Here is a 12,500-nt window from a genome sequence, read left to right as displayed (position 1 = left end):
TGATATGGTTTTTGATTGATTGATTGAAAACTTTATTAGAAGATTTGCAGAAGTAGGTACATGAAAGTACATATTACATACAAGGTCAACTAACAGGATAAAAACCCAAGAAAGCCACTGGCTTATTTCAATTGGGGTCCTTGATACCCTGTTACTGCAGGCAGAAAAGAAAAGTGTGTGTGTGTGTGTGTGTGTGTGTGTCTGTGTGTGTCTGCGTGTGTATGAGTGTGTGTGTGTGTGTGTGTGTGTGTGTGTGTCTGCGTGTACCTCTTCTCCCAGGAGTTCATGTGTATATATATTATATTATGTATATATATTATGTATATATATTATATTATGTATATATATTATATAGTATATATATATAGTGTGTATATATATGATGTCGTACCTCTTCTCCCAGGAGTTCATGCCCAGGTCGTTGAGCAGCAGTCTGCAGTAGTAGAAGGCTGACTGGGGTCTCTGGGGGCGGGGCTCCGACTGCTCCCCCGCCCGCATGCTCAGATCGTTGCCACGGTGACGGCCAAAGTCCCGCTCCTCGGCACACTGCTTCAGCACGGCGTTGATGACATCACTCTCCTGCTTGTCGGACACGCAGCAGGGGGGCGGGGCCGGGATGTTGAGGGGTGCACCCGCCTGCTGCAGACACTCTGGGCTGTCAATCAAACATCACCGATAACAACTTAATAATAACTTTAGTTAGTTCTGTTTACTAATAGTGAGGCTGATAGGCATAACAATTGTACATTTTATGACTAAAGCATGAAACTTTCTACAGTGTTTCTATAGACTGTAAACGTCATTTTTAGACGTGGAACCACTTCAGATTTGACCTCTGGTGTCAGGTAGACTCTAAACAAATGTCACTAATTTTCAGGAGTAAAATATTTCTGCAAATCATTCTAGAATTTTACTGTGCAATCTAGAACTTCCATTAACTGCAATGTATAATGTCTGCTTGAGTGCATTATGTGCAAACATGCTGTTGTAGAATATGCATTCAGTAATGGAACACGTGAAGTGTGTTACTCCACAGCGCCCTCCGGAGGAAACCTGTTGTCTTGTGTCAGCTCATGTGTGTGTGTGTGTATAGTGAGTGTGTGTGTGTATAGTGTGTGTATAGTGTGTGTGTGTGTGTGTGTGTGTGTATAGTGAGTGTGTGTGTGTGTGTGTATGTGTGTGTGTGTGTGTGTGTGTGTGTGTGTGTGTGTGTGTGTGTGTGTATAGTGAGTTTGTGTGTGTGTGTGTGTGTGGCCTGTTGTCTTGTGTCAGCTCAACATTCAACTCAACAGTGTCGGTTTGAAATCAAACAATTAGGGTTAAAGCTCATGAGGTGAACAGCAGAGATTCAGAGCTTTAAGACATTACTGCCTGTTCCCTCCGCTCTCCCTCCTCTGCTACCCGCTCCCCCTCCTCTGCTACCCCCTCTCCCTCCTCTGCTACCCCCTCTCCCTCCTCTGCTACGCCCTCCCTCCTCTCCCTCCTCTGCTACGCCCTCCCTCCTCTCCCTCCTCTGCTACCCGCTCCCTCCTCTCCCTCCTCTGCTACCCTCTCCCTCCTCTGCTACCTCCTCTGCTACCTCCTCTCCCTCCTCTACTAACCCCTCTCCCTCCTCTGCTACCTCCTCTCCCTCCTCTGCTACCCCCTCCCTCCTCTGCTACCCTCTCCCTCCTCTGCTACGCCCTCCCTCCTCTCCCTCCTCTGCTACCCCCTCCCTCCTCTGCTACCCTCTCCCTCCTCTGCTACCCGCTCCCTCCTCTCCCTCCTCTGCTACCCCCTCTCCCTCCTCTGCTACCTCCTCTCCCTCCTCTGCTACCCCCTCTCCCTCCTCTCCCTCCTCTGCTACCCCCTCTCCCTCCTCTGCTACCCCCTCTCCCCTCCTCTGCTACCTCCTCTCCCTCCTCTGCTACCTCCTCTCCCTCCTCCCCCTCCTCTGCTACCCCCTCTCCCTCCTCTGCTACCCTCTCTCCCTCTTCTCCCTCCTCTGCTACCCTCTCCCTCCTCCCCCTCCTCTGCTACCCCCTCTCCCTCCTCTGCTACCCCCTCTCCCTCCTCTGCTACCCCCTCTCCCTCCTCTGCTACCCTCTCCCTCCTCTGCTACCCTCTCCCTCCTCTGCTACCTCCTCTCCCTCCTCTGCTACCTCTTCTCCCTCCTCTCCCTCCTCTGCTACCTCCTCTCCCTCCTCTGCTACCCCCTCTCCCTCCTCCCCCTCCTCTGCTACCCCCTCTCCCTCCTCTGCTACCCCCTCTCCCTCCTCTGCTACCTCCTCTCCATCTTCTCCCTCCTCTGCTACCCCACCTCCCTCCTCTCCCTCCTCTGCTACCCCACCTCCCTCCTCTCCCTCCTCTGCTACCCCCTCTCCCTCCTCTCCCTCCTCTCCCCCCTCTCCCTCCTTTGCTACCCGCTCTCTGCTTTTCACCGTCTTGGCGCCCCCCTGGTGGAAACAGCTTCCCACTGCTGTCAGGACTGTCCTCACTACCTACCTGTCTCCTGCCCGAGACTGAAGACCAATCTCTCTTCAGGCTATATCTTAACTGTCCATCCTGAAACCTCTCCACCCCCCCCCCCCGCCTCTGTCACACACACACACAAAGCTCAGAGGCTAACCAACAGCTACTTCCCCCAGGCGATCAGGCTCATAAACAAGCCCTCTGTAAACAATTGACTATCATCCCCAAGCACACCCCATGTATACACACTACCTAACCTTAACACACCCCATGTACACAGACTACCTAACCTTAACACACCCCATGTATACAGACTACCTAACCTTAACACACCCCATGTATACAGACTACATAACCTTAACACACCCCATGTATACACACTACCTAACCTTAACACACCCCATGTACACAGACTACCTAACCTTAACACACCCCATGTATACACACTACCTAACCTTAACACACCCCATGTATACACACTACCTAACCTTAACACACCCCATGTATACACACTACCTAACCTTAACACACCCCATGTATACACACTACCTAACCTTAACACACCCCATGTATACAGACTACCTAACCTTAACACACCCCATGTATACGGACTACCTAACCTTAACACACCCCATGTATACACACTACCTAACCTTAACACACCCCATGTATACAGACTACCTAACCTTAACACACCCCATGTATACAGACTACCTAACCTTAACACACCCCATGTATACACACTACCTAACCTTAACACACCACATGTATACAGACTACCTAAACCTTAACACACCCCATGTACACAGACTACCTAACCTTAACACACCCCATGTATACACACTACCTAACCTTAACACACCCCATGTATACAGACTACCTAACCTTAACACACCCCATGTATACACACTACCTAACCTTAACACACCCCGTGTATACACACTACCTAACCTTAACACACCACATGTATACACACTACCTAACCTTAACACACCACATGTATACACACTACCTAACCTTAACACACCCCATGTATACAGACTACCTAACCTTAACACACCCCATGTATACAGACTACCTAACCTTAACACACCCCATGTATACGGACTACCTAACTTTAACACACCCCATGTATACAGACTACCTAACCTTAACACACCACATGTATACAGACTACCTAAACCTTAACACACCCCATGTACACAGACTACCTAACCTTAACACACCCCATGTATACACACTACCTAACCTTAACACACCCCATGTATACACACTACCTAACCTTAACACACCACATGTATACAGACTACCTAAACCTTAACACACCCCATGTACACAGACTACCTAACCTTAACACACCCCATGTATACAGACTACCTAACCTTAACACACCCCATGTATACAGACTACCTAACCTTAACACACCCCATGTATACACACTACCTAACCTTAACACACCCCATGTATACAGACTACCTAACCTTAACACAGCCCATGTATACAGACTACCTAACCTTAACACACCCCATGTATACACACTACCTAACCTTAACACACCCCATGTATACACACTACCTAACCTTAACACACCCCATGTATACACACTACCTAACCTTAACACACCCCATGTATACACACTACCTAACCTTAACACACCCCATGTATACACACTACCTAACCTTAACACACCCCATGTATACACACTACCTAACCTTAACACACCCCATGTATACACACTACCTAACCTTAACACACCCCATGTATACAGACTACCTAACCTTAACACACCCCATGTATACACACTACCTAACCTTAACACACCCCATGTATACAGACTACCTAACCTTAACACACCCCATGTATACACACTACCTAACCTTAACACACCCCATGTATACAGACTACCTAACCTTAACACACCCCATGTATACACACTACCTAACCTTAACACAGCCCATGTATACACACTACCTAACCTTAACACACCCCATGTATACACACTACCTAACCTTAACACACCCCATGTATACACACTACCTAACCTTAACACACCCCATGTATACAGACTACCTAACCTTAACACACCCCATGTATACACACTACCTAACCTTAACACACCCCATGTATACACACTACCTAACCTTAACACACCCCATGTATACACACTACCTAACCTTAACACACCCCATGTATACACACTACCTAACCTTAACACACCCCATGTATACACACTACCTAACCTTAACACACCCCATGTATACAGACTACCTAACCTTAACACACCCCATGTATACACACTACCTAACCTTAACACACCCCATGTATACACACTACCTAACCTTAACACACCCCATGTATACAGACTACCTAACCTTAACACACAGTCACTTTACTCTACTACCTCTCACACCCACTGCCACCGAGTGCAATACTCATGACATTCTACTTGTACTATTTTATTTTATTTTACTATTTGTACTGCTAATTGTATCTTATTGTCTTATTGTTTATTTGTCTCCCACAACTGGCACTTGTCCAATATCTCACTTATGTCTTGTACTAATGTCACTCTATTTTATCTCTATTTTATCTTGTATTATTGTCTTGTGCTGCAATGTCAGGAACCGAAGCCTAAGAATTTTACTCTTACACTTGTCAAACTTGACTGACTGTGTAATTTAGTTAGTTGTATTCTAATTTACAGCCTACATAATTACTGTTCTATTGCCCTTTTAAAATTATTTTTGCTTATATACTGTTGTTTTTATGTGCTATGCACCAACCTCACTAAGTAAATGTCCTGTATGTGCAAATATACTTAGAATAACAATAACATAAAAAGAATTCAGATTCTGATTAATGTAATGTAATGTAATGTATACATAGTCCCCCTATTTCAGTGCATCAAAAGTATTGGAACATCGTCTTGTCTGGTTGGTCTGTGTGTTCCGTCACATCAGAGAGCTGTCAATGTCTCGTATTGACTTAAGTCTTTCCCTTTAATGTCTGGTGTTGGAGTCTCTAACCTTCTAATTAGGGTGTGTTCTCACTAGAACATTAGGGTGTGTTCTCACTAGAACATTAGGGTGTGTTTTCACTAGAACATTTGCTTCACTTGGAATCAAAGTTTAGGATAAAGTTCGCTTTGCTCTGCGTCGTTTGGAGCTGTGAGAACGCGCATTCGAAGTCGCTCCCGGAGCAAACAACCGACGCATGCTCCGCTTGAAAAGAGTGGTTTCTCTCCGGTTAGAAACGACGCATCCATCACTTTGCTTCGCTTCGCTTTTGGTGAGAACGCTGCTCGAGGCAGTCCATAGGAAAACAACAGCGCATGCGTGTTGATCTGGATAAGAGCGGGACGAACGGACAATTTTAAATGTTTCTGACCAATCAACTACCACGTCTGTTGCTTCGATTGCGTATGTTACATCGTTTACATAAAGGGCTGTGAGAATGCAAATCAGAGAAATTATTTATGCAACAATGTTGCGAACTCATCCACTTGCTCCGGGTCCTGATTCTGACTTTCATGTGAGAACATGACCTTAGAAAGCTCTGGTGAGCTCAGCAATCACTAACAAGCTGCTAGGCCAAGGCAGACGTCCACTGTGGATGACTGAAGAATGCTCACCACGATTCAGAAAACCAAAACCAAAACAACTGTCCCACAGACCAGGAACACTCTGAAACGCGTCAGAGACTCTCCACACAACACGTCACCAGCAGAGCTACAGACGCTTCACAAATGTGCTGTGTCCTTTGTTGTATGAATAGATCCCAGTCTAAAAAACGATTGAACTGTCATTCTACCGCTTTAGTACACTGGTACTCTGGTGCTTTAGTACACTGGTACTCTGGTGCTTTAGTACACTGGTACTCTGGTGCTTTAGTACACTGGTACTCTGGTGCTTTAGTACACTGGTACTCTGGTGCTTTAGTACACTGGTACTCTGGTGCGGGGAAGTTTTTATTTGGACCCGGACATTGCTAAACGTCACGCGTGACGTCAGACTTAACAACCGAATAGAGCTGGATGAAGAAACTATGCTTCACTGTCCGTTACTGAAGCAGGGAGCTGGATGTGTGTGTGTGTGTGTGTGTGTTTACCTGGAGTACCCAAGGTACTGCAGCATGTCATCCAGGGCGTCGCCGCCCTCCTGTAGCCCCTCCCCCAGCCCCTCCTGTAGCCCGTCCCCCAGCCCCTCCCCCCACACCGGCAGCACCTCCAGACAGACACGCTTGGCCTGCGGACCCCTCAGCCCCAGACCCTTCTCCTCCTCCTCCTCCAACTCCTCTCTCTCCTCCTCCTCTTCCTCCTCCTCCTCTCTCTCCTCCTTCTCCTTCTGTCTTTCATCCCCCTGCTCTTCTACCTGCACCTGCACCTCCTCCTCCTCCTCCTCCTCCTCCACTTCTCCCTCCTCTCCTATCCCCTCCTCCTCCTTCTCTCTATCCTCCTCCTCCTCCTCCTCCTCCTCCTCTTCTTCCCTCTCTTCCAGGTCCCCTCCCCTTTTCCTCCTCTCCTTTTCTTCCTCCCTTCCTGGAGGAGGCGGAGGAAGCCCGTCTGCTGCGTCTCCCTCCCTCCCCCTCCCCCCCTCCCCCTCCCCGGGCCCCAACCTGCCCCCGTAGAGGTGGAAGGGGCGGCTGGGCGGGCGGGGCGGCTGGACGTCACAGGGCGGGGGGGGTCCGTAGAGGACCGCCGAGTCCCACGAGTGTTTCCCCGACACGTCCCGGACGATGACGCGGACGCAGGCGCTGGTGGAGGTGAGGCCGGCCGCCATGCCGCCCCCCGGGACCTGTCGTGGATTAATTAATGAGACTCAAGATAGGAACTTGCTTTAAATCTAGATATAATATTTATTGAAGAAAATGATCTTTTACAGCTCTAGAGCGGACAGTCAACTTCTCAATGGGAAGCTTTCAGAGACTGACACCAAACTCTCACAAAGTACAATTGATAGTGTTAACATAGTCATAACATTGATAACAGGGAGTAAGTTCCCGTGGGACCGACAGCGAGTCCTAAACGATCTGTTTATGAACACAAGGCCCAAACAGCTCTGTGTTCACAAACAGGACAGCCAGACTCACAACAATCCCACGGGAACACTCCTCATGGAATATACTGTCACATTCTGTGCGAAAATGAATACCATAGGAATACATACAATACATATAATGTTAAAACATTTATGAGATGAAAAAATCCATTACAGACCCCCTCCTCCGCGCGGATCTGCAGGCAGGACAGCAGGGTGGTCCCGTTCAGGGAGAAGAACTGCAGGTTGGGGGCGTGGAACAGGTCCGGCGCCAGGTCCGGCCCGGGGCTGAAGGGGTTGTCCTGGTGCTCCCACACCTGGCTGGCCAGCGCCGCCGGACCCCCCCCCATGGGGTAGTGGCCCAGGTGGTTCACCAGGTGGGTGGTGACGGTGCGCGCAGCAATGGAGACCAGACCCTGCTGGATGCGGCTACGCACTGGAGGGGGGGGGGGGGGGGAGAGGGAGAAGGGGGGGAGAGAAGGAGGGGGAGGAGGAGAAGGGGGGGGGGGGGAGAAGAGGGTGGGGGAGAGAAGGGGGGGGAGAGAAGGAGGGGGAGGAGAGAGAAGGGGTGGGGGGGAGAGAGAAGAGCGGGGGAGAGAGAGAGAGGGAGAGAAGGGTGGGGGGAGATGGAGAGATGGAAGGAGGGAAGGAGAGAGAGATAGAGAGAGGGAAGGTGAGAGGGAGGGAGGGAAGGAGAGATGGAAGGAGGGAAGGAGAGAGAGATAGAGAGAGAGAGGGAAGGTGAGAGGGAGGGAGGGAAGGAGAGATGGAAGGAGGGAAGGAGAGAGAGATAGAGAGAGAGAGAAGGGGGGGAGAGAAGGAGAGATGGAAGGAGGGAAGGAGAGAGAGATAGAGAGAGAGGGAAGGAGAGAGAGGGAGGGAGGGAAGGGGGGGGGAGTCATGCCTGTTCTCAAAACAAACCCATTATCCTGCTCCCTCCCTCCCTCTCTCCCTCCCTCTCTCCCTCCCTCTCTCCCTCTCTCTCTCTCTGTCGATAACCACTAACATCAGCCAAGAGGGAGCACCCTCCCCCCTCCCACCTCAACCCCCCTCCTCCTCTCTCCCCCCCTTCCCCTCAACCCTCAACCACCCCCCCCCCTCCCCCCAGACGGTGGTCCCTGGACATGGCTCCATGCAGGCAGCAGCCAATGCCATCACAGACATGTGTGCTAGCAGCCGCTCCTGTCTCATCAACATGATTACACACTCTCTCACACACACACACACACACACACACACACACACACACACACTCTCACACACACACACACACACACACACACACACACACACGTAGGTATACCAGCCAGTATAGTCATTACTGAGGGTATTGACAGGACATTCTCTCAGCTCTGGAAGGGACACAATCTCACAGTCTCTCTCTCCCTCTCTCTCCTCCCCTCCTCTCCCCCCTTCCTGCCCTCTCTCTCTCTCACCCTCCCTCCCTCTCTCTCTCCCTCCCTCCCTCTCTCCCTCCCTCCCCTCCTCTCCCTCCCTCTCCCTCTCTCCCTCCCTCCCTCTCTCTCTCTCTCCCCTCACTCTCACCCTGCTCGCTCCTCCCTCCCTCCCTCCCTCCCTCCCTCTCTCCCGCCCTCTCTCACACACTCCCAAAGCGAGGAGCGACACAGGAATCAATACAACAGATGAACAGATAGATGAACAGATAGATAGGTAGATGAAGGAGAGGAGGGAGCAGTGTGTGTGTGTGTGTGTGTGTGTGTGTTACCCTCGGTGACGGGCTGCAGCTTGGAGGAGTGTTCTGAGTCGGGGGAGTGGAGGGGTTCTGGCTCCCTCAGCGGGTCCAGAGGCAGGAAGGGCTCGTAGTCTGGGCTCAGCAGGTCCAGCAGCGTCAGGGGGAAGTACCGCGGGCTGGAGAAGGACTGGGCGCCGTACACACACCCGTGGAGCACCTGGGGGGGGGGGGTGCATTGTGGGTGCTGCGGTCTTTAGGGTTAGGGTTGAGTGCAGTATAACAGCACTGGGACTTTTAACTGTATCACTCCGCCGCACAGGTGTTCTACTAAATGACCGTTAATTAGACTACATGTTTGTGTTCAGGTTACTAGGCAACAGTCCATTTGAAGTTCTTTATTAAGAACTTTAATTAGAGGGTTCCTACAAGTTTCCTACAAAAAAGTCAAATTTAAGACCTCTTCGAATAGAGTTTTAGACCTATTGGCGACACCGTATGATAGCTTTTTGTCATCCTCCAGGTGATGAATCAATCCAGCTTGATTAATTTCAGCGTAAATAGATGTGGTCGGACTGATTTCCTTGCAGGGTCTAATTTTTAAGACCTAGCACCTCATTCTTTAGACCGAATAACTGAAATGTAAGACCTTTTTAAGGGCCTTGTAGATCGCAATGCTGGATTTTAGACTTAAAGGCGTTTTAAGATCAACGCAAACCAAACCTTTTAAGACTGGAGAGGCAGAGAGAGGCTCAACCAGCAGTAGTCTACTACTACTGTGTGCGTGTGTGTGTGTGTGTACCTTGTAGATGCAGCTGAGGACAGTCTTGTCGGGCTGGGTCTGGTTCTGGTCCTTGTCTGCGAGGGTCTGGACCGGCTGCAGGAGGGTCTGGGGGGGCAGCGCCATGGCCCAGTCTAACAGACACAGCAGCAGAGACACCACCAACTACACACACACACACACACACACACACACACACACACACACACACATACACATACACATACACATACACATACACATACACATACACATGCACACACACACACACACACACAGGGTTATAGCCAGGGGTGCACATAACTGGTGCGCCAGTGCGCATGCGTCGCCAAAATGCATGCTGCGCGGCAGATCAGCCGCATGAAAGCGCTCTTGCGCACCAACAGCTGGAACCGCTGGGAGAGGAATTTACTTCCTCAAAATCCAACTACTGACTGCTGCATCACTGCAAGCCCCACTAAGTAACTATTTGCCGTCCCCTCAGCCGAAGGCCCGACGAGTAATCCATCACAACAGTCGACCGACGACGACCACGGCGACTATCAAAATAATGAGCTATTTAAAGTGATAGCCTACAACATCCTCTACCATGGTTGAAATTGAGGACAGTGATAACAGCAGTCAAGAGAGCAGTGATGATGATGATTAAGCTTGTAGCATAAATAAATGCTTAGGCTGTAACTTTTTGTTGAAAAGTTGATTTCAGTGTTTACAGAACAGAGCAGTGCTTAAAGAGATGTCAGTTGATTTCATTGTGTTTAAAGGAGTCGGACAGACTTTCATTCTTAAAGAGCAGTCATTTGATTTTGCATTTGTTTCTTTTGTTTTGCACACAATAATTTGGTCGTTCATCTTTATTTATGAATAAATGTCGTTTTGCTAATAATATATCCATGTATCCCTTTTTTATCCATCCTGTGGGACGGGTCGTGACTCGCGAGCTCGGGGAGCACCAAGCAGCATCCCTAGGTGCTCCTCTGAGCACTGGCCCCAAAAAGTTATGTGCACCCCTGGTTATAGCATCAGTACACTGTGTGTGTGTGTGTGTACATGTGTGTGTGTGTGTGTGTACGTGTGTGTGTGCGTGTGTACGTGTGTGTGTGTGTGTATGTGTGTGTGTATGTGTGTGTGTACGTGTGTGTGTGTGTATGTGTGTGTGTGTGTCTGTGTGTGTGTGTGTGTGTGCGTGCGTGCGTGCGTCTGTGTCTGTGTCTGTGCGTGTGCATGTATGTGTGTGTGTGTGTGTGTGTGTGTGTGCGTACCCTCTTGTCCAGCTCGTGAGGAGAGGTCTCTGTGGCAGGAAGCAGGTAGGTGATGGTCGCGATGAGGATCTGAAACAAGAAACATCATTATTATCTGTTAGACAACAGTTAGTTCCCACCAAGTCATCTGATTGGATTTGATTGGACAAGAGGCATTCCATGAGTGCTGATATACAGTATAACAGCACTTAATTATGTTCTAGGCACCAACATGCTACCAACACACACACACACACACACACACACACACACACACACACACACACACACACACACTAGGGTTGAGCGGTATACAATCTTTGACACTGTTAAACCGGCCCTAGGTTTCACTGCGTCTGTCACGTGACGCGCGATTATAATCGCTTTTAAATAGTTGTTGTTTTTTTACATTTATTTGACCAATGACATTGTTTACTAAACGTTGTGTCTTCACATCACAGAGAGAGTGGTGCTGGACCAACACTCTTTACTTTATTATACATATGCAGAAGACTGTTTTTATGACTGTATTGAAACGAACACCGTTGCTATTTTCAAATACCGTATTAGCACCCAACAATCCTCACACACACACGCAGACACACAGACACACAGACAGACACACACACACACACACACACACACACACAGCAGTCAGCAGTATTGATCCCCAGAGTGGTGTATTAGATGAACGGTTCCTTCACCAAACCTATGGAGCCAGTTGCCAGGCAACGGTGGCGTGCTCTTAGCGGAGTCGTCAGTTTGTGGCGGATCAGAAACTAACAGACCCGCTGGTCAGAACCACAGGTTGGGTCTTACATCCGTTCAGCAGACAGACAGACGGACAGATGGACAGACAGACAGACAGACAGGGAAGCGACGTTGTTCAAATGGGTGGTTTTAATCTTTTACTGGACTGTTGCCATGGCGTTGTGGGTCTTGTTAGCCCCGACCACTTCCATATCTGTCACCCTAAAGACAGGAAGGAACCTTTGGAAGTTGTGTGTGGTGTATGTGTGTGTGTGTGTGTGTATATATATATACTTCCATATCTGACACACACACACACACCAGGGTTTCAACAAGTCAAATTTAAGATCTTTTTAAGACCTCTTTGAATATAATTTTAGACCTGTTCGCGACACCATATGATAGCTTTTTGTCATCCTGCCGTAGCTTCGTTCGGCAATCATTTCTCACAGGGGATGCGAATTGGCATTTGTTTGGTTCCAGCTTGATTCATTTCCACATAAATAGATGTGGTCGGACTGATTTCCTTGCAGGATCTCATTTTTAAGACC

At 49.1% G+C, this 12,500-nt stretch overlaps 1 protein-coding gene across 1 annotated transcript in view; it reads right to left on the bottom strand.

Moving 5' to 3' along the window:
- The window catches only part of ralgapa1 (Ral GTPase activating protein catalytic subunit alpha 1), a 94,047-nt gene that overhangs the window by 28,122 nt on the left and 53,425 nt on the right, over positions 1 to 12,500 (bottom strand). The window contains exons 33-39 of the mRNA XM_080540159.1: positions 11,221 to 11,289; positions 9,980 to 10,123; positions 9,214 to 9,397; positions 7,667 to 7,923; positions 7,116 to 7,244; positions 6,559 to 6,674; positions 392 to 655 (exon numbers count right to left, since the gene is read on the bottom strand). Of these exons, the coding sequence (XP_080396285.1) occupies positions 392 to 655; positions 6,559 to 6,674; positions 7,116 to 7,244; positions 7,667 to 7,923; positions 9,214 to 9,397; positions 9,980 to 10,123; positions 11,221 to 11,289 (1,163 nt within the window). The remainder of the gene's footprint in view (positions 1 to 391; positions 656 to 6,558; positions 6,675 to 7,115; positions 7,245 to 7,666; positions 7,924 to 9,213; positions 9,398 to 9,979; positions 10,124 to 11,220; positions 11,290 to 12,500) is intronic.

The sequence above is a fragment of the Nansenia antarctica genome, assembly GCF_963989245.1.
Source record: "Nansenia antarctica genome assembly, chromosome: 1".
Lineage (NCBI taxonomy): Eukaryota > Metazoa > Chordata > Actinopteri > Argentiniformes > Microstomatidae > Nansenia > Nansenia antarctica.
This window is presented reverse-complemented; position numbering and strand designations above follow the sequence as displayed.